Below are 23,636 nucleotides of genomic sequence, written 5' to 3' on the forward strand. Positions count from 1 at the left end.
AGACTGAAAGCACAATGAACGCCCCCTTTTTCCTGTTACAATGTAGAAATTAAGAGGGCGAAGGGGAAGTTGGGGAAGGGCCAAAGTCACGCCAGGCCTTTTTCTAACAGCAAGAGCTGGCTACGGCTTTTCGTTTACACCATGATGAGGCGTTTGGAGCTTTCTTGATCTTCGGGGCGTTCATTATGAGACCAGTGCACTAGATACTGTGCTAACGAGGACCCTTTGGGGTGTTCATTAAGCCCAAAACTGCAAGCTTGGCATTTAACCTTTCCCAGCAAGGAAAGTCATAAGAGCATCAGGCTCTGCCCCACCGCTTTGCCAGGGATTTATGCAAAACAAAGGGTTTGAAAACAGGAAGAATCGCTGCCTGTACGGGCTAGACCTTTTTATCGAGTCCTCCAAACAAACCAGCAAATAGTGAATAGCTGGAATAAGAAAAATAACTGGTGTTTGACAGCTGCAAGAGCATTTAAAAATGCACACTGAAGCCCAGTCAAGTTGGCTACATCTTTTATCTCACAGCTTTAAGCACTGGCTGCATCCGTCACAGTCACTTGTGGTGAACTGGTAAACGCTCTAGCCCAACCAAGCAGAGTCCGGAAGGCCAAGTAGTGGGAGGGTGCTGCTGGGAACCTTCAACGTCTGGGTATCAGTATGGAAGAACTCAGGCAGTGTGGGGGCTAGGAAGAGTCACCTGGAGCAGGAGGCTCGAAAGCAAGCCTTGAGACGAACTTTGACAAAGGGACAGGGCATTCATTTTTGTTCAGCAACAATGACAATAATAACAGAAGTAATAACAGACTTCTGACATGGAGGCACCTGGCCTGTGATTCCAGTTCGTTGGTTTTCCTCGGCTGCATAGCTAAGTTTGAGGACAGCCCGGGCTGCGTGAGACCTTGCCCCAAACCTAACAAGACCAAATGAAACCAAACCAAGCTACCTCTATTTTAGTAACATTACCTTGAAATTCAGAAAAATATTTCCTTGCTCAAGATATTTTTAGAGGAATAATAAGGTCAAATATAGCAGGATTACATACACATTTATTATCTGCCATACCATAATCTATGGTCATAGTACCTAGAATACAGTAAAAACTTAGCAAACGTACATAAAGAACAATATAAACATAGTGTTTCTTAGTTTCTAACAACATTAAAATTACAAGTAAATATTACATGTCACTTTCAATTGCTGAACCATTGTAAAGGTTATACAATATGATTGACATGTAGACAACATAGAAAATGATCATTTTCTGGTCATAGAGTGATCACCACGATGTTGAAGTCAGTTAGTTCAAAAGCATACTATATCAATACAAAAGCAGAGCAGTTTCCTAGAGGGTCATAACTGTTTTCTGTAAATGAAGTATGTAGATCTCATTCATACTCAGTTTTTTTATGTTGACTTTCCCAGTAAAATGCATAAAGTGTTCAACCGAAGAAGAAAATAACGAATAGTGGAGCTCACAAGACAGAGTCAAGTCCAGTTTCATAGGGCTGTCTCCCAAAGATCAATACTTGACGATGTTTCCTGTGTACTGCCATAAAACTTCAGAGACTTCTCCCAGAGAAGAGTTTCACGATTTCCTCCACTGATGCTCTGGGCATTAAAATGATTTAGATTACAATATCTAAAGAAAGAAAGAAAGCCAGTTCTCCTTAGGAGCAGATGTAGATGACTTGATAAATCATGGGCTTCCCTCCCGCGCTTGCCTGCCCTTTATGACGGCACCTCAGGGGTCATTATTTAAGAGGCCGTCTTTGTACAAGGACGGGAGGGTTCTATTTAGTACATAGTAAGGCTTCTAGAAGGGCCTTTCCATAGGCTGTCTTATTATTGAGATAAGGTATTGCCATGCAGCCTCAGCTCTCTTGCGACTTTCTATGTAGTCTAGGCCTGTTTGAACAGAGACAATCCTGTTGCCTTAGCTTCCTAAATGCTGGGATTACAGGGTAGCACACACCATCACGACCAGCGTGTCGGTGATGTTTTACAACCACCTGTGAGTCTCTTGTGTGCTGTCAGTGAGAGAAAGCCTGAAATTTTATTGTCAGTGGGTTTCGTGGCTACTTGGATTCCGTGGGCTCATCAGACTTTCTGTAAGTTGTCCTGTATTCATCATATGTACCACGAATTTGGTGCTGAGACCATTGTCAAAGGAATCTTTGACCACATTTTAAACATGTCCACTGTCATCCCCTAACATCAGAGAAACTTACCTTTCCAGAATATCTTCTCCAATGTATTACTCTGGGAGGAGGGATTTTTTCCATTTTACACACTAGAAAACTAAAATTCAGGTGTAAAAAACTTCCTTATGGCTTACATAGATGTGGACAGAATTACACTTATTTATGAATCAAACCTGCCTTATGGCATAGTCCCTTATCTTTGCTTGCTGTAATCTCTGGTGTTGGACATTTTCATTCTTACTTCTTGCTTTTCACTACCCTCAAGCTCTCACTCAATAACCACAGTTATTTAAATGTTTTAGATTGGACAGCATCCTCTGTGTGCTAATGGAGTTTCCTTGGTTCAACATTGTCTCTTTCGTACCTGGAACAAGGCTTAACAGATTGGCTGAATGCATGCACGCACGATGAGCTGATAAATTAGGATTCCCAAGTAAGACTTACTTGGATTCAGTCACACTCATGGTCAACTAGGCCATACCTCAGCATACGTATAAGAAGAATAAAGCAGAAAAGAGGGGCTGTGTAAGGTCAAATCGGTAGGCACTTATAGTATTGCTAATTTTTTGAGTATTTACTCAACTTCAAACAATCTTGCAACACAATAAGAGGTGAAGAAACCAAGGCCTAGCTGGGCTAAGGAGTGTGTGGGTATTCACATTGCTCATACACTGGAATAGATCTTGACATCCCTGACCCTGGGGGCTGCTTCTGTGAAGAGCAAAGGCAAATTCTCTTTTCTTTTCTTTTTCTTTCATTTTTTTTTGAGACAGGGTTTATCTGTGTAACCCTAGGTGTCCTGAAACTCACTTTATAGTTCAGGTAGACTTTAAATTCAGAAATCCTCCTGCCTCTGCTTCCCAAGTGCTGGGATTAAAGGTGTGAGCCACTACCGCCCAGTCAAAGGAAAAGTCTTAACAAAAGACTATGAAATAAAAAAACGAAGAGGTGGTACTGGACTGTACACGCGGGTGGATGGACTCAGCTTCTGGGGTTAGAGTCAGTGGCTGGAGGGAAGGAGCATATGTCTTCTGCTGTCACGACATAATCTGTTTTCCTACAAAGCTACAAATCCTTGTTGGAATCTCCTGTTTTGAGATTGTGATTTACTGTTTCATTTGCACTCTAAGAGCCTGGCATTTGGAGAAATTCCAGGTTGTGGGAGAGAGATAGAACTTGTGTGCTTGATAGGGTAAGAAATACTCATCCTAAAGATCCCCCCTTGCAGGGTTTCAGTGTCTCCCATAATGGGCCATCAGCTCGGGGAGATCAGGGCTGTAGATGACACAGAACCATCTGTTTACTTTTGCCTCTGCAAACTTCTTGTTTGCTGCACCCATCTGTCACCTGGATGCTGATCCAAAAGATGTTTAATAGAAGAATAAAAGACTGGTTTGGGCAAGGAAGAGGTGACAAGTGGGACAACTCATGGGTAAACATCTACAGTAGATAGATAAACGGAGGCAAGTGAGGACAATGAAACTTGAGTTTCTGTGATGTGGTGCACATGGACCTTAACTCTTTAAGGAGTTCTCCCACTAAAAACCAGAGGTTGGTATACTGACATAATTTACATTTGTAAAAACTCCAGTGGGTTAGACAGTTTGCTCTCTGACACAGCTAGAATATGTCAGAAAGACAGAGGGAGGGAGAGGTGGGACAATCTATGAATAGATGGACAGCAGATAACACAAAGTTGCTTGATTCTTGGAGGTTTTTGGCAAACAGGCATGGAGTTGCTGAAAAATATTTTAATGATTAGATAGTATTTTGCATAAGTTAGCTGTAAGACGAGTGATATTATGCACAAGGATGACAACATTACATAATTCTGACAACTTAGGTGAGTGTCTAAAACAGTGGGTCGTGACCCCTACAGGATGTCTATGTCAGATATCCTGTATATCAGATATTTACATTATGATTCATGACAGTAACAACACTACAGTTATGAAGTAGCAAACAAAATAATTTTATGGTTGGGGGTCACCACAACATGAGGAACTGTATTAAAGGGTCGCAGCGTTAAGGAGGTTGGGAAACACTGCTCTAACAGATTTTCGCCTATTGACCTTGAAATGGCCACTGCTGATTTAAAAGCTTGAATGAAACCGAAATCTCTAGGGTCATTTAATTCTTAGCTGTTTGTTTAATGAGTTTTTTCCAATGGTTACCTGTAACTCTAAAGCAGCACTACAGTGGATAAAGGGAACCACACTTGCGTCATAGCATGCTCTAGAGTGGAACAAAGCACTTTTGCATTGTGAGAACTAGTGGATAAGGAAAGTCTAAAGGGAAGTTTTCGCTCAGAACAATCCATTCAATTTCTGCAGGATGTTAATTTGTCTCGTCATGGCATATGGGATCCCGTTGGCTCACTCATGAGTCTCAGACCAATATTTCACGGAGTCAGAAATCGTTCCTCTTCCCACACACTTACCTTCGTGAAGCCCTCCAGAATCCCAGGACGTTCAGCAGCGTCAAGGATGCCAGCACGAAGAAGAAGCCTTCTAAATTGCCTTTGTTTAATGCGTTTGGAAACCAATTGCCTGTTTGGAGCAAATGTGCAATTGTTATTCAGCTGCAGAGTTGCAGGTTTCTGTGAATATTTTATTATCCTGCAATTCATAGAAAGTTGTTTGCCTCAGTAATATTGCCTGCGTAAGAAAGCTCATCTGAAACTTCATTGCCAAAATTCATTTAATTCTGCAATTAATAGAAAAAAATGATAAGCATTGCACCCAACATGTCAGGCACCTTTCCCTGGGTTGTGATGGTAATCTTGATCATGATACCAATTTGTCTCATCTATGCTTGTCTTGCTTATTCTTGAGTCTCTGGTACTGCACCTAACATATGGAGTAAATACAAACTGAAGGGCTGAAATCTCTTTCTTATGATCAGATTGTCTTCGGCATATCTGATTGCTTACAACCAGTCAGATGACACATGCAGGTGATGGATATCACACGTTTTGACAAACGGAGTAATTCATTCCTTTTTGGAATTACACGCATGCACCACCACCATGTCTGCCATTTTGTGTGGATTCCAGAGCCCCAAACTCAGGTCCTCACACCTGCAGGACAAATGCTTCAGTCCCCACTACGTCCCCCCCACACAGCCATCTCTCCAGCTTCCTCAATGGATTCTGATGAATTACTTACAATTCAAATGCTACATAAAATACAGCATATGCAATACCCAGTTTTAGTCAGTACTCTAAAACCAGAAATATGGTCCCATATGATATGGTTTAAAAGGAAAATCCGTCTTTTCAGGGAAGGTCCGGCTGTAGTTCTGAGTGGCTAGAAAAACCGATACACTTTGACATTATGAGACTAGGAGCCCATCCTCTTTGAAGGTTCGAATGCCAGTGTCTGGGTCCCCTGCCCTTAGGGCCACAGCTTCTGGGGTGTTAATGAAGGGGGTCTGGGACTTAGCAACCCATCTCTATGCAGAAGGCCTTGATCTTCAGTGCTGCCCTTTTCCGTACTGCAGGATGCTTCTGGAACTATAAGGTGTCTCTCGGCCCCTTCCTGGGAAGTACAGACTTTCAAGTCGAATTTGGGTTATGTTGTGCTAAGTTAGTAACCTAAGTAAGATAACTGTGATTGAGTGTGAGACTTTCTGTTTAGCATTTCCCTTCTGTGTCCTTCACAAAAGAGACTAACAGCAAATGTCCTGGGCCTTTGGCTCTCACGATCCTTTTTTTGCCCTCTTTTTCGCAATGCTTCCTGAGCCTTGGGTGTGAGGGTTATGTTGTAAATTTATTAAATTGGGGCCAGGCTCCCCATAGTCAGGTGACCAGCTGTGTCTTTCTGTGTTGATCTCACTTTGTTGAAAACCAAACCAAACCAAACCAAAAAATCAGATGTAGTTGAGGGCTAGGGAGGAGTTGGGAGAAAGAATGGGAGATGGATATGATAAAAATACATTGTATGGAATTAAATATCAAAGATTTAATCAAAATAGTTTTTAAAAGTTTTACCATCGAAGGCAAATGGATGACACTAGAAGAAACCATCCTGAGTGAGGTAACCCAGTCACAAAAAGAGAAACATGGCATGTACTCTGTCATATATGGATTTTAGACATAGATCTGGGGAGTGCCAGCCTATAATCCTATGACCAGAGAGTCTGGGAAACAGAAACTTCATTTAGTGGCTGATCGAAGAAGAGGCAGACTCCCACGGCTAAGCACTGAGCTGAACTCAAGAAAGCCAGTAACAGAGAGGGAGGACTGATGACCAAAGGGATTAAGACTGGGCTGGTTTAACCCCCAGAAACAGCTGACCTGACAAAGGTTACTCTTGAATCCCAGGAATCAGCCTGGGAATCCAGCATGGCACTGATCAAGACCCCCTGAATGTGAGTGTCAGTGAGGAGGCCTAGGTAATCTATTGAGCCTTGGGCAGCAGATCAGTACCCATCCCAAGTATACACACGGACTTTGGACTCCCATCGAACAACGTGAGGTGCACTCTCACCCTGAACTCTTGGGAAAGGGTCTAGGCCCTGCCCTATATGAAATGACAGATTATGGACACCCCCATGGAGGGCCTCACCCTCCCTGGGGGAATGAGGGGATAATGGGGGGGTTGGGGAGAGGGCACGGGAGGAGGGGAGGGAAAGGGAGAGGGACCTGGAATTGACTTGTGAAGCAACCTTGTTTCTTATCTAAATTTAAACTGAAAAATAAATAAATAAATACAATAAAAAAAAGAAAAAAAGTTTTACCATCATAAAAAAGGTTTGATCATCAATAAAACTTTAAGTGGGTGGGGGGGAGCTTTTTCTTCTGTAATTTAATGTTCCACTGGAACATGCTTGTGCCCCAACCATGGAATTATCTTGTGTCTTGAATGCCATAGATAAAATAGATGCTGAAATGGCAAACACCTGAAATCCCAGTCCTATTGGGGCTGAGGCAGCAGGTTCACCAGGAGTCTGAGGCCAGTCTGGGCTACAGTGCCTGATGCTATCTTCAAAGAAAAGAATTGAGTTTGGTGCTGTTTTATAGGGTAAGCTACCACATTTCATTAATTATTATTATTATTTAGACTGTACATATACAGGTGTTTTGCCCTATGCATGTGTGTAGGTGTGCCATGTGCATTCAGTACTCTAGAATGCCAGAAGGGGGCATTCTATCCCCTGCGACTGGAGTTACAAAGAGTTGGGAGCTGCCATGTGGTTCTGGGAACCAAACCCCGATCCTCTGGAAGAGCAGCCAGTGAGCCGTCTCCCCAGCCTTTACCCATCTTCTTAATTTGTGCACCATTATACAGGAAATGCCTGATTCTGTTGCTATGGTGACACTATGATGCTTTCGTTTGGTGTTTAGATGAGTGGTTGCAGGGAGTATCTTCCTGTAGGTCTTTGAATGGATACTAAAGGCCCACTTCTCTCTTTCTCTTTTTTAATCTGCATTTCTGTGTCTGTCTCTCTGCCTGACCCCTATGCAAGCGCAGTTAGTAAAGCTGCACTTGAGTGGGGGAGTAGGAGGGTAGGTCAAGGAAAGGTGAGTTAACATCCCACTTCTTCTCAGAAAAAAACTCAGCTACTCCCCTAAGCCCATCCAGACAGCGCTACTTTCTTTTTCCCTTGAGTTAATATCCCAGTCATATTTCTGTCCTTTCCATTTCACTTCAGCACTTCACATGTCATGCGATTATACCATTTTATCATCGTGTTACTCTGGCTGGGGTAAGAGGTTGGCAAGGAGCATGTGAAACCTGAGAATTAACATGACATTAATTCTTCTTGGAGCATGAATTTCGGTCCATAGTAAGTAATTGAAAAGACTTTCTTTATATTATAACAAAGTCAAATGAGGGAGAAGAATATAAATTTTGAAATATCTTTAGAGGTAAAACATCATATTTCTGAGAGGTTTTGCAATTACAGCAAATACCAGCCTTTCGGGAGGCAGTACCAAGTCCCCTGGGAATGGCAGCATACTTCCATCTGTCATTGGGGACACAGCGAGCACAGATAAAAATCACTGTGACCTTGTATATAGGAATGTGGGGGAGCCAGATGGGAGGACACTGTCCTGAGAGGTTAGAGGAAGAAAGTGGAAATGTCAAGCTATTTGTCAAGCTGCTCCTTAAATATTTTGTAAGTGGGGTTACTTAAAAAATAAAATGTCAGATTGCCACATTAGCTATTCTAATTCCTAATTCATTCTCTCTCTCTCTCTCTCTCTCTCTCTCTCTCTCTGTCTGTCTCTCTCTCTCATATCTATCTATTATCTTTTTTTTTTTTGAGACAGGGTTTCTCTGTATTCTTTTGGAGGCTGTCCTGGAACTCGCTCTGTAGACCAGCCTGGCCTCAAACTCACAGAGATCGACCTGCCTCTGCCTCCCGAGTGCTGGGATTAAATGCATGTGCCACCAATGCCCAGCTCATCTATCTACTATCTATTTGTCTATTGTCTAGTTCTGGGGATTGAAGTTAGGGACTTACACAGACAGGGTAAACAAGTTGTCTACCAGCAGCCTATGTTCTTAGGCTGCTTTTTCCTCTATTCTTTATTTTGAGGTTTTGGTTCTAACAAATTTCTGGATTAGCCTTGAACTCACTGTGTGGATCACATGGTCCTTGAAAGTGCACTATTCCTGCCTTGTCCTCCGTGGGTAGCTGGCCCTGGAGATTACATCCCTAGGCCTCGCTCTGTATTCCTTCATAAATGTTTTAAGCACCTGGCTGTTTAAAATGATGGTGGTCTTCACATGTGCCCTACAGGTTTTCAATGCATTCTGATTTAAAATTCAGGATAAACTTTGCTTTTTGGTAAGAACCATGGTAAACAGAATCCTTGCTTGGACTGACAGCTTGGGACAAAAATCAAGCCTCAGGTTGGACAAGCGTCTTCATAAAAGCTAAAGGTTGCTTTATTTTTTATTAATTTTTTATTTAAATTAAAATGGCTGGTAGTGGCACACGCCTTTAATCCCAGCATCTGTGAGTTCGAGACCAGCCCGGTCTACAAAAGTTAGTTCCAGGACAGCCTCCAAAGCCACAGAGAAGCCCTGTCTTGAAAATAAAACAACAACAAAAAATTAAAATGGTCTTATTTTACATACCTATCCCAGTTCCCTCTACTTCCCATCCACCCACTACCCCCACTATTTCCCCAACCCACCCCCATCACTCCTCAGAGAAGGTAAGGTCTCCCATGGACGATCATCAAAATCTGTCACAGCTGCTGCGGAACCCTGCAGAGGGACCTGGAGGCAGAAAAAAAAGCAGCCAGCATCACTGGCCATAATCCGGACTTGCTCCTCCATCCACCAGTAGAGTAGAGGGAGAGACCACCCCATACCCACTGGAAGAAGAGATGGGAAGACGACAGTATAAAAACCACCAACAACAGAAAGATTTATATGACAACAACAGAATCTAGGGACTCTACTCCAGCAAGACCCGAACATCCCAACACAGATGAAACAGAAGAGAATGGCCTTAAAAACAACCTCATGAAAATGATAGAGGCCCTCAAAGAGGATATGAGAAAATCCCTTAAAGAAATAGAAGAAACAAACCAAAAATGCAAGAAATCAGCAAATCTCTTACAGAAAGCAAGGAAAGTCAAGAAAAAACAATCAAACAGAAGAAGGAAACAATTCAAACAGTTCAAGAACTGAAAACTGAAATAGACAATAAAGAAAACACAAACTGAGGGAATGTTGGAAATAGAAAAGCTGAATAAACCATCAGGAGCCACAGATTCAAGCATAATTAACAGAATACAAGAGATGGAAGACAGAATCTCAGATGCTGAAGAATACTAGAGGAAATAGATTCATCGACCAAAGAAAATCTTAAGTCCAACAAATCCTTAACACAAAATATCCAGGAAATATGGGACACAGTGAAAAGACCAAACATAAAAATAATAGGTATAGAAAAAGGTGAAGAAGTCCAGCTCAAAGGTGCAGAACATATATTCAACACAATCATAGAAGAAAACTTTCCCAACCTGAAGAAGGACATATCTGAAAGTGCAAGAAGCTTACTGAACACCAAATAGACTGGACCAAAAAAAGTCCCCTTGCCACATAATAATCAAAACACCAAATATGCAGAATAAGGAAAGAATATTAAGAGCATCAAAGGAAAAAGGCCAAGTAATATATAAAGGCAGACCTATCAGAATTACACCTGAATTCTCCATGGAAACTCTGAAAGCCAGAAGGTCCTGGATAGATTTTCTACAAACACTAAGAAACCACAGGTTCCAGCCCAGACTACTGTACCCAGAAAAACTCTCAATCATTATAGATGGAGAAAACAAAATATTCCATGACAAAACCAGATTTACACAATACATATCCATGAATCCAGACCTACATAAAGTTCTGGAAGGAAAACTCGGACCCAAGGAAGCTAACTATACTCACTTTATCAAAAGCCAGAAATAGGGGGAAAATCACACACAATACCACCACCAAAAATGAATTCAAAACAAACAAGAATCGACAATCAACAGTCATTAATATCCCTCAATGTCAATAGTCTTAACTCACCTATAAAAAGACATAGGCTAACAGAATGGATACAAAGACAGAATCCATCCTTCTTCTACATACAAGAAACATTCCTCAACTTAAAAGACAGACATTACCTCAGAGTTAAGGGTTGGGATAAGATTTTCCAATCAAATGGACCTAAGAAGCCAGCATGTATAGATATCCTAATATCTAACAAATTAGACTTCAAACTAAATTAATCAAAAGGGATGAAGAAGGTTATTTCATATTCATCACAGGAAAAATCCATCAGGATGAAGTCTCAATTCTGAACATCTATGCCCCAAATACAAAGGCACCCACATTCGTAAAAGAAACAATACTAAAACTCAAATCACACATTAAACCCCACACACTTATAGTGGGAGACTTCAACACCCCACTGTCACCACTGGACAGGACCACAAGACAAAAACTAAACAAAGAAACAAAGGAACTTACAGAAATTATGACCCAACTGGGTTTAACAGACATCTATAGAACATTCCATCCAAGCACAAAAGAATATATCTTCTTCTCAGAACCACATGTAACCTTCTCTAAAATCGACCACATACTTGGCAATAAAGCAAACCTCAACAGATACAAAAATATGGGAATAACCCCCTGTGTCTTCTTATCAGACCACCATGATTTAAAATTAGAATTCAACAGCAAAACAAACTGCAGAAACCCCACAAACTCATGGAAATTGAACAGTGCTCAATTGCATAACTCCTGAGTAAAGGAAAAAATAAAGAAAGAAATCAAAGACTTCCTAGAATTCAAAGAAAATGAAAGCAAAATACCCAAACCTATGGGACAATCTGAAAGCAGTTCATAGCACTAAGTACCAGCATGCAGAAAATTGAGAAAAGCCACACTAGAGAATTAACAGAACACCTGAAAGATCTAGAACAAAAAGAAGAAAACTCACCCTCCTCCTGGAAATAGATGCCAGGAAATAATCAAATTGAGAGCTGAAAAAAATAAAGTAGAATCAAAGAAAACAATACAAAGAATCAATGAAACAAAGAGTTGGTTCTTTGAGAAAATCAACAAGATAGACAAACCTTTATTCAACTGAACCAAAAGGCAGAGAGAGAACATCTTAGTTAACAAAATCAGAAATGAAAAGGGGGACATAGCAACAGACACTGGGGAAATCCAGAGAATCATCAGGTCATATTTTTTTAAAACCTGTATTGCACAAAATTGGAAAATTTAAAGGAAATGGACCATTTTCTGGATCAATATCATTTACCAAAACTAAGTCAAGAACAAACAATTTAAATAGGCCTGTAAGCCCTAAAGAAATAGAAGCAGCCATCAAACGTCTTCCAACCAAAAAAGTCCAGGACCAGATGGTTTCAGGCAGAATTCTACCAGAAATTCAAAGAAGAGCTAATACCAATAATCTTCAAATTGTTCAACACAATAGAAACAGAAGGATCACTACCAAAACCTTTTTATGATGTACAATTACCTTAGTATCCAAACCACAAAGCCACAACTAAGATAGGGAATTCCAGATCAATCTCCCTCATGAACATTGATGTAAAAATACTCAATAAAATATTGGCAAATCAAATCCAAGAACACATCAGAAGACTCATGCACCATGATCAAGTAGGCTTCATCCCAGTGATGCAGGGATGGTTCAATATACGAAAATCCATCAGTGTAATCCACCATATAAACAATCTGAAAAGATTCTGAAAAAAACCTTTGACAAAATCCAACACCCCTTCATGATAAAGGTCTTGGAGAAATCAGGGATAACAGGAACATACCTAAACATAATAAAGGCAATATACAGGAAACCGACAGCCAACATCAAACTAAATGGAGAGAAACACAATGCAATTCCTCTAAAATCAGGAATAAGGCAAGGTTGTCCACTCTCTCCATATCTGTTCAATATTGTACTTGAAGTTCTAGATAGAGCAATAAGACAGCAAAAGGAGATCAAGGGGATACAAATTGCAAAGGAAGAATTCAAAGTTTCACTATTTGCAGATGATATGATCGTCTATGTAAGTGATCTGAAGAATTCCACTAGCGAACTCCTATAGCTGATAAACACCTTCAGCAAAGTGGCAGGATACAAGATTAATTCAAAACATCTGTAGATCTACTACATATAGACAATAAAGTGACTGTGAAAGAAATCAGAGAAGCATCACAATAGCCACAAACAACATAACATATCTTTGGGTAACTCTAACCAAACAGGTGAAAGACTGTATGACAGAAACTTTGTGTCTTTAAAGAAAGAAAGAAGATACCAGAAAATGGAAAGATCTCCCACACTCTTGGATAGGTAGGATCAACATAGTGAAAACAGCAGTCTTACCAAACGAAATCTACAGATTCAACGAAATCCCTATCAAAATCCCAGCACAATTCTTCATAGACCTTGAAAGGACAATTCTCAACATAATATGGAAAAACAAAAGATTCAGGATAGCCAAAACAACCCTGTACACTAAAGGAACCTCAGGAGGCATCACTATCCCTGACTTCAAGCTCTATTATAGAGCTATAGTCCTGAAAGCAGCTTGGTATTGGCATACAAATAGACAGGTAGACCAATGGAATTGAACTTAAGACCCTGATATTAAACAACATACCTATGAAACTATACGATGGAAAAAGAAAGCATCTTCAACAAATGGTGCTGGCATAACTGGATGTTGGCATATAGAAGATTGCAGATAGATCTAACACCATGGACAAAATTTAAGTCCAAATGAACCAAAGACTGCAACATAAATCCAGTCACACTGAATCCCTTAGAAGAGAAAGTGGGAAATACCCTTGAACGAATTGATACAGGAGACAACTTCCTGAACATAACAGCAATAACACACACACTGAGATTGACAATTAATAAATGGGACCTCCTGAAAACTGAGAAGATTGTGCAAGGCAAAGGACCCAGTCGGCAAGATAAAACAGCATCCCACAGAATGGGAAAGGATCTTTACCAACCCCACATCTGACAGAGAGCTGATCTCTAAAAGTTACAAAAAACTCAAGAAGCTAGTCTTCAAAACACCAAAGGATCCAATTAAAAAGTGGGGTGCAGAACTAAAAAGAGAATTCTCAATAGAGGAGCCTAAAATGACTGAGAGACACTTGAGAAAGTGCTCAACATCCTTAGCCATCAGGGAAATGCAAATCAAAACAACTCTGAGATATCATCTCACTCCAGTCAGCATGGCTAAAATAAAAATCATCAATGACAGTTTATGCTGGAGAAGATGTGGAGAAAGGGGAACATTCCTCTCCTGCTGGTGGGAGTGTCAACTTGTACAATGACTTTGGAGATCAATATGGAGATTCCTCAGGAAAATGGAAATCAGTTTACCACAAGATCCAGTAATTTTACTCTTTGGCATATAATCAAAAGATGCACATTCACACAACAATGGCGTCTATTCAACTATGTTCAAAGCATTATTATGTGTAGTAGCCAGAATCTGGAAGCAACCTAGATGCCCCTCAACTGAAAGGTAAATAGAGAATATATGGTACATTTACACAATAGAGTACTACTCAGTAGAAAAAAACAAAAAAACAAAAAACAATGGAATCTTGAAATTCACAGGCAAATGGATGGCATTAGAACAAACCATCCTGTGTTAGATAACCCAGGCATAAAAGGACAAACATGGTATGTACTCACTCATATTTGGATTTTAGACAGGAAATTTCCAGCCTACAATCCCACCGCCAGAGAGTCTGGGAAACAGGGAGGACCCTAAGAGAGATATGCATGGTAATCCAAAGAAGGGGAATGGGATGGGATCTCCTGAGGGTATTGGAAGCATGGGAGGATGGGAGAGGAGAGGGAACTGGGAGAAAGAGATGGGGAGAAGAAAAGGGGAAGAGGAGGACATATGGGAGCAGGAAGGTTGAGTCCGGGGAAGAATAGAGGAGAGCAGGATGAGAGATACTATAGTAGAGGGAGCCACTATAGGTTTGAGGAGAGTTCTGGCATTAATGAGATTTTCAGAGATATACAAAGATGACACCAACTGGCATCAAGTCTACCTTAAATGCCCTCCTCCAATAATGAAATTGATGACTAACTTGTTTGCCATCCTAGAGCCTTTATCCAGTGACTGATAGAAGCAGAGGTAGACATCCACAGCTAAACACTGAACTGAGCTCCTGGAACCCAGTTGCAAAGAGGAAGGACTAATGAGCAAAGGAGTCAAGGCCCAGCTAGTGAAACCCACAGAGGCAGCTGACCTGAACAAGGGGGAGATCATGGACCCCAGACTGATGACTGAGAAGCCAGCATGGGACTGATCCAGACCCCCTGAATGTGGATGTCAGTGAGGAGGCCTTGGCAATCTTTGGAGCATTGGAAAGTAAATCAGTATTTATCTCTGCTGTACAAATGGATTTTGGGAGCCCATTTCACATGGAGGGATGCTCTTTCAGCCAGAACACATGGGGGAGGGCCTGGGCTCTGATGGAGATGACATGGCAGACTTTGAGGATCCCCCATGGAAGGCCTCACCCTCTCTGGGGAGTGGAGGGTGGATGGGGCAGAGGCTGGGGGTTGGTGGGGGTGGGGGAGGAAGGGAGGGAGAGGATGCTGGGATTCACATGTGAAGCTAGCTTGCTTCAAATTTAAATAAAAAGAAAAGAAAAACAACAACAACATCTGTCACATCATTTGGGGGAGGCCTGTATCTAGGCTGAGAGAGTATTCCTCCATAGGGAATGGGCTCCAAAAAGGTCATTCGTGCATTAGGGATAAATAGGGCTCTACTTTAATACTCGTCTTTCAGTAGCACAAGACACATTGGGCGTAGGGAGTCATCCAAAATGCCTGGGCTTGAGGCAGGCTTTCAAAGTTAAATTTCATCTCTATATTATTGAATATCTTTTGTATTGAGGGAGCAACTGGATGGCTTAAGTCTCAGTTTCTCCACTCAGAAACAGTGACAGTAATACCTTCCTTTCAAAAAGATAATGACTGGGAATGGTTGGGCACAAAAAGCTCCCCGCCCCCTTGAGAGAGAGCTCACATGGCAGTCAGGTGCACTGGACTTGGTTTGGGGCTTGTTTCCTTTTAGTTATTTCTTCACGCTCTGTGTGCCATTTTTTTTTATCATTATCTCAGGACCAGCTGTAAAATGTTCCATTTAACATCGTCAGTTGACTCAGCTCTTAGTGCTATAACTTGGTTTTAGTAGCTTATAAACTTTTATTGTCGTAATTCACGTTTGGGCCATTTTTCATCTGACATTTCTGGGAGCTGATTGAAGTCAGGAACATCCTTGCAAAAGGAGACGACGTGAAGACTTTGGGTGGAGAAGGAAACCAAGTAAGCTCCTCCAGGACACAGCTCAGGATGGCAGGGAGTCAGCTGGAGGGAGGCGGCCATTGGTGGCTCCTTTGTTGCGTGGTGTTTGTATACCCTCAGAGACAACAGGGCTGCAGACTTCTGTAGACAGTCCCTCAATTTAGTCTACAGACTGAAGTGTGGAGGCCCTGGGCGGGAAAGTGAGGCATCACTCTGCAGAAAGCCTTTGTTCCATCCTTACCTGGTTGTGATGGTACCTTTGTCACCCAACTGACAACTTGAAAAGCTATTGGGTAGCTGTCTGAAATAACTTGACTCAAATTTTCCTCCAAAATACGTTATTCCTACAACGCCCCTATCAATTTCTGAGACTCATTCACAAGACAATATGAGGTTCTTGGAATAATTTTCAGCAAAAATTAAAGCTTTGAAACCTGATTAAGAGACATATAGGGTGACACTGTTTGCACTCCAAACAACAAGACTTCTAATAAGACAGAAAATGTACTTATTTCTTTCCAGTCATAGGCTCTTGTATCATAAGAACCAAATTTTCATGTTCTGCCTTGTCTTTGAGCTTCACAGGGCCCCAAAGGCTAACCCATGCATTTTCTGGTTCTTCTTAGGCATGTTCTCCACCTTCAGGGAAAGCATAAATGCCCACATGACTGGCTTTGTGACTAGATGAACCAGCTATCATCTGCCCCAGCCTTTGGCCAACAGATTTCACTTTCTGCCAATGATCAAGATGACTCCAAGGACAAATTGGAAAGGAAGAAGTCAGAGTATTGTTATTTGCAGATGATATGGTAGTATACATAAACAACCCCAAAAATTCTACCAGGGAACTCCTTCAGCTCATAAACACCTTTAGTAAAATGGCAGGATACAAGATTAACTAAAAAATATCAGTGGCCCTCCTATTCACAAATGACAAATGGGCTGAGAAAAAAACCAGGGAAACAACACCTTTTACAAGAGCCACAAATATGTCTTGGAGTAACTGTAATCAAGCAAATGAGAGACCTGTATGACAAAAACTTCAAGTCTTTAAAGAAATAAATTGAAAAAGATATCAGAAGAAGGAAAGATCTCCAAGGCTCATGGATTGGTAGGGTTAACATAGTAAAAATGACCATATTGCCAAAAACAATCTACAGATTCAACAAAATGCCTATCAAAATCCTAACCCAATTCTTACAGACCTTGAAAGAACTTTCAGAGTTATCACCATCCCTGAGTTTAAGCTATACTCAGAGCTATAATAATAAAAACTGCATGGTATTGGCATAAAAACAGACAGGTTGATAAATGAAATGGAACTGGAAACCCAGACATAAATCCACATCCTATGGACACCTGATTTTTTCATAAAGAAGCCAGAAATACACAATACAAAAAAGAAAGCATCTTCAAAAAATGGTGCTGGTCTCCAGAATGTTGTCATGTAGAAGAATGCAGATAGATCCATATCTATCACCCTGAACGAACTCAAGTCCTAGTGGATCAAAGACCTCAACACAAATCCATATACAATGAACCTGCTAGGAGAGAAAGTAGGGAATAGCTTTGAATACATTAGCACAGGAGACACAACAACCAATAAATGGGGCCTCACATAACTGTAAACCTGTAAGGCTAACTACACTGTCAAAAGGACAAAACAGCAGCCTACAGAATAGGAAAAGAGTTTCATCTGACCCCACATTCATCAGAGAGGTGATTGTAGTGATATATTATTTATGATTTATTAAAGCTTTACTGAGGATTCAGGAAAGCAAAGACAGACACAAGCCTTAGAAGCCAGGCACACATCTTTAATTGCAGGAGCCAGAAGCTAGGGACATTAGGGAAGTATATAAGACAGAAACAAGGTCTCAGTAGAGGCATTTGTTCTCCAGCCACACGAACGAGAGGAAGCAGTTTGAGACTTGGTGAAGAGCTTGTGTGTGGATCAGTCCTTTCAGCCTGAGCTAGAGGTGAGAGCTAGTGGCCCGTTACTTTGCCTTTCTGATATTCAGCTTGAAGTCTGAACCCCATATCAGTCTCTGGGTCATTTATTATTCATGTTACAGGTAATACTCAAAACATATAAAGAACTCAAAAAAACTAGACATGAACAAAACAAATAACCCAATTTAAAAATGTCATACAGATCTAAACAGAGAATTCTTAATAAAGGAATCTCAAATAGCTGAGAAATAAATGTTCAGCATCCGTAGCCATCAGGGAAATGCAAATCAACACCTGTCAGAATGGCTAAGATAAAAAACACAAGTGACACCTCATGCTGGTGAGGATGAGGAGCAAGGGGAACACTTATCCATTGCTGGTGGGGTTGAAAACTTGTACAGTCACTATGGAAATCAATGTGGTGAGCCCTTAGACAACTGGGATTCGAATGCCTCGAGACCCAGCTATACCATGATTGGGCATCATACACCCAAGGGACACTCCATCCTGCTACAAGGACTCTTGCTCAGTCATGTTCATTGCAGCTTTATTCATAATAGCCAGAAACTGGAAACAACCTAGGTGTCTCTCAACCGAAGAATAGCTGAAGAAACTGTGGTAATTTACATAATGGAGTATTACTCAGCTGTTACAAGTGATGACATCATAAGGTTTTCAGGCAAACTGATGGAACTGAGTGAGGTAACCCATACCCAGAAAGACAAACATGGTATGTGCTCACTTATAAGTGGACACCAGCTGTTGTGTAAAGCATAAGCACATTACACTCCACAGACCCAGAAAAGCTGAGTAACAAGTGCGGCTCAAGGTGGGGGGGCATGGATCTCCCTGGGAAGGGGAAATCGAATAGATTTTGCAGGTGGTTGGGGGCAGGTGGGGATGGGAATAGGAAGGGTCAGGTGGATGATGGGAAGGACGGAGGGAGAGAGTACTTGGAGGGATGACGGCAATTGGGGGGCATTGGGGAAGTGGCATAGAAACCTAATGCAGTGGAACCTCCCTGGAATCCATGAGTGTGACCCTACAAAGGTCTCCTAGTCATGGGGAACACAAGCACCCTAACTGGCCATCTTGTTTAACCAGGCAAGGCTCCTAGCAGTGGGACTGGGGAATCAACCCAACCACAAAACGTTCAACCTATATTCTGTCCTGCCTGCATGACGCGCTGGGACAGTAGCGGCTCAGAGCTTGTGAGAATGGCCAGCCCATGGCCAGTCCAACTTGAGACCCAAGCCACAAGAGGGAGTGCACAGCGTGACACTCCCTAAATGACCAGGAGCCAGAAGCAGGGCAGCTAGAGGCCCAGGATAGAACCAAACGCAACTTGGAAAAAAAATGTCAGTGGAATGACTCCTAATGATATTTTGCTGTACACGTAGTTTGGTGCCTCATCCAAGGGTCATCAGAGAGGTGTCATCCAGCAACTGATGGGAGCAGATACAGAGACCCACAGCCAAACACAAGGCAGAGCCAGAGGAACCCCACAGAAGAGGGAGAGGAAGGATTCTAGGAGCCAGAGGGGTGGAGGACACCACAAAAACACGACCCGCAGAATCAACTAAGCAGGCCTCACAGGGGCTCACAGAGACTGAAGTGACAAACGGTGACCCTGTATGGGTCCCAGCTAAGTTCTCTGCATGTTCATGTAGGACTCCCAGCAATGGGAGCAGAGTGTCTGTTGCCTGCACTTGGGATCCTTTTCCTCCTACTGGGTTGTCTCATTTAGCCTAGTCTTATTGTAACTTGTTATACCACGTTCCACTGATATTCCTGGGAGGCCTGCTGTTTTATTTATTTACTGAAGGGAAATGAAGGAACAGATTTTGGGAAGAGGGGCTGTGGCAGCGGGGATGGGGGAGAAACTGCTGTCAGGACGTAATTTATGAGAGAAGAGTAAAAGAGGAAACCAACCATACCCTCCTTCAGAAAGCAGGGGTACATCTTTGCTGCTGCTAAGCCTGCACCTTGGGCCTTGCTGCTTCAAGCTGTTTCTGAGCGCAATCCCCTCCTCCACATGGCTTTGCATGGCAAGCTGTGCTCTCCTCTCCCTGGTCATGAGGACTGAAAAACTGCTGTCATTACCATAGGCATGGTGTCACATGCTTGCTTTTAGCCATTGTCTTCTATTTTGGGAACAACAGGAAGTCTCTTCCTCATCAATAGGATAAGTAGAAGGTAACAGAATGAGGTGCCACCACGGAGATCAAGGTCACTTTGAGTAAGAATATGTCACTCTCACATAAATACTGGATTATTGGCACCCTTCCCTCCATTAGTCCCTCCCTCCTTCCCTTCCTCCTTCCTCTTCTCTCCTTCTTCCCCTCCCCCTCCTTCTTCCCCTTCCTTTCTTCCTGTGCTGCTTAATTTCTGTCAACTTGATGCAAACTAGTCACCTGGCAAGAGAGAAGGTGAGCTGAGGACTTGTCTCCTGCAGGCTTGGCTGTGAGGCATTTTCATAATCACCAACCGAGGGAAGAGAGCCCAGCCCACTGGGGATAGTACCGTCTCTGGCTGCTTGGTCTGCACCGTATGAGAAAGTAACTGAACCAAGCACGGCAAGTGAGTACCCATTGGTCTTCCATGACTTTACTTCGGTTCCTGCCTCCGGGCTACTGCACTGGCTTCCCTCGCTGACCTAGTACGACCTGGAAGCTGAAATAAACTCTGACCAAGTATGACCTGGAAGCTGAAATAAACTCTTCCCTCCCCCAAGCTGTTTTTGGTCACTGTCTTATTGCAGAAACAAGGAATCAAACTGAGACCCTTCCCTTTCTTCCTCTCCTCTCCCTCTTCTTCTGTCTCATTCTTGGAAGGACAAGGGGCCCTGGTGGATATTCCAACACAGTGCTATTCAGTACTAAGTGGTCTGCTTCTGAGCTGCAGTGGGAAGAGCAAACCCATGACCCATAGAACAAGAGCAATGGGATAGGAAGGTACATGGTATCCAGGGAATGCCATTCCCTGAAGTACGGATTATTCCTGGCCCAGATCATCACGTGTGTTTTAGTCTATAGGCTAAGCCATCCCTCCTGATAGGGGGAGGGGCCTGGGAGCTCATGATCAGTGCACATAAGGCTCTTCAGCCCAGCAGCCAATTTTTTAGTAGCTAGAGTTTTTGTTTGTTTGTTTTTCAATGCATGCTTTCTCTGTGTAGCTTTTTGGAGTCTGTCCTGGAACTAGCTCTTGTAGACCAGGCTGGTCTCGAACTCACAGAGATCTGCCTGCCTCTGCCTCCCAAGTGCTGGGATTAAAGGCGTGCACCGTGGCTGCACCACCTGGCTGCAGTAGCTAGAGTTTTAATGGAGGTGCATTAACTGTAGGCTGTAGCAAAAAAAAAATGTTCTACATACTCTCAACTGGCAAACCATTGGTCTCTGTGAATCTCTGCTTTTGAAAATGAGTAAATAGAGAAAGGAAGGACCAACATGAAATAGAAACATGGCTACAATAAGTATTATGACTGTTGCTTGCGAGAGGCAGGATGTACAAGCTTAGATGAAAATAATGTGAATGAAGAGGAAATCTTTAGGTTGGAATAAAAAAGACATTGATTGGAGGCAAGCGTGAGTCCAAATGGAAAATCATCCAGAGGGACTTGGGGGGGCTTTCTTTTTTTTTTTTTTTTTTGGTTTTTTCGAGACAGGGTTTCTCTGTATTGTTTTGGAGCCTGTCCTGGAACTCACTCGGTAGACCAGGCTTGGTCTCGAACTCACAGAGATCCACCTGCCTCTGCCTCCCGAGTTCTGGGATTAAAGGCGTGAGCCACCACCACCCGGCTTGGGGGGGCTTTTTGTGCTGATGGAAAGCACGATGTGTGTCAGGAGATGACTCAGTGGGTTAAGCGCTTGGTATGTCAGCACCTGAATTCCAGTCCCTGTCCCCTGTGCAAAGCTGGGTGTGGTCATGGACATCGTAACCTCTTGCTCCTACAGTGAGAGGAAAGATGGCGACAGAAGGAGCCCTGGGAGCTATGGCCACCTAGCCTTGTGCACAGAGTGGAGGGCAAAAGGCTCTGCCTTGATGGAGAAGAAGAGGATCTGCCTTGATAATGCTTAACAAACATTTTCATGTATGTGGCTCAAGTAGCCTAATAAAACAATAATCACAAAGCAGACCCAGAAGTCAGAACACCGCTCTCAAATAGCCAATAGGTTCAGGCAAACCAAACCTACAGCCACAGAGCAGTGAGAGAAAGTACAGAACATTGCATCTACAAATTTAGGATTATGAATATGTACTCCAGGGTGGCACTTTAAAAGTCATACATGTTTTCATTTTTAATGAAAAAGTGAAAATAAATGAAGTAACCATGCAAGATTAAAACTGAAGATGAATGAAAGGGGTTGGTTGAAGACGAGAGCAAGAAATCGACGCAACAGAATATGTTGAGTTTAGTAGTTCAAAAAGCCAATGGTATCTGAGGAAAAGCACAGCAGGATAAAGAAGACTGGAACCCTGTCAGGACCTGTAACACGGATGCAGAGAGCACAGGGACATTTAGTGGTACCCAAGTGTGCTCTGTAACACGGATGCAGAGAGCACAGGGACATTTAGTGGTACCCAAGTGTGCTCTGCTGATGTCAGAACTTTTGGGAGGTGGAATGAGGACTTTGGAGAATCTTTTTGCCAAACCTGAATCAAGGAGAAATGCAAATGATTAATGGCTGACAGCATTGAGACAAGCCTATGAAGAACAATATTCAATAGAGACACCAGAATTCCCATCAAAACTTTGTGAAATAGTCCTTGACACTGTGTGTGTGTGTGTGTGTGTGTGTGTGTGTGTGTGAATATATGCCACTGTGATTGGTTTAATAAAAAAAGGTGGAGTCAGAGAAGTAGCAAACAGAGGGGTTAATTTAAATGTAAGAGTTAGCTAGTAACAAGCCTGAACTATTGGATGAACATTTATAATTGATATTAAACCTCTGTGTGGTTGCTTGCCTGCAGGACAGAAACTTTTGCCTACAAATGGAATTCCAACATGAGGCTGGAATTTCTGCATAAGACCTGACAAAGTTTAAAAAAGGATTCTAAACACACAAAATGGAGTCAAGGATGACTTTTTGGACACCACTTATTCTGTTTGCTAGTGGCAAGCAGAGGTTCAGTTTCTTTAAGAGACAGCTTCATGGCTCAGTGCTAGGGGCAAAAGTGGGCATGGCTCTTTTAAGAGGCCCTGCTACTAAACACTTAAATGGTGTTGGTGAGCAGCAGGTGGCACACTACTTAGTAGCAGTGTGGACCCAAAAACTCCCCAGAGTTGGGGCAGTAAACATGGCTCTTGTGCCCATACCTCTGACATGAAGCTTGGCTCTCAGGGAACCAAACATGGTGGAGTTAGCTGTCAAAACAGAGAAGGGGGTCCTAGCTGCACCGCTTAGCTGTTTAAGGACTCTTGAAGTCAGAAAAAGATTACAGATACACAATACAGACAGATTTAGACAGAAAAAACCCACCTCTGAATGGGCTACAGTGTGTTTAAAATATATGTAGGCTTGGGAGAGAAAAGAGAACGGGTAGAGAAAGTCATAGATTTAAAAATAGTTTAAAAATACTTAAGTCCTTAGAAAAGGAATAGAATAATAAAATATAATATACCACATAAAGATGGAAAAT

General features: G+C 42.2%; 1 protein-coding gene across 1 annotated transcript in view; it reads right to left on the reverse strand.

Moving 5' to 3' along the window:
- Window positions 1-1,026: 1,026 nt before the first annotated feature.
- The window catches only part of Slc15a5 (solute carrier family 15 member 5), a 102,172-nt gene continuing 79,562 nt past the window's right edge, over window positions 1,027-23,636 (reverse strand). The window contains exons 8-9 of the mRNA XM_040743455.1: window positions 4,642-4,750; window positions 1,027-1,639 (exon numbers count right to left, since the gene is read on the reverse strand). Coding sequence (XP_040599389.1) covers window positions 1,498-1,639; window positions 4,642-4,750 — 251 coding nt within the window. The 3' untranslated portion in view covers window positions 1,027-1,497. The remainder of the gene's footprint in view (window positions 1,640-4,641; window positions 4,751-23,636) is intronic.

This window comes from Mesocricetus auratus, unplaced genomic scaffold, assembly GCF_017639785.1.
Source record: "Mesocricetus auratus isolate SY011 unplaced genomic scaffold, BCM_Maur_2.0 Super-Scaffold_100001, whole genome shotgun sequence".
NCBI lineage: Eukaryota > Metazoa > Chordata > Mammalia > Rodentia > Cricetidae > Mesocricetus > Mesocricetus auratus.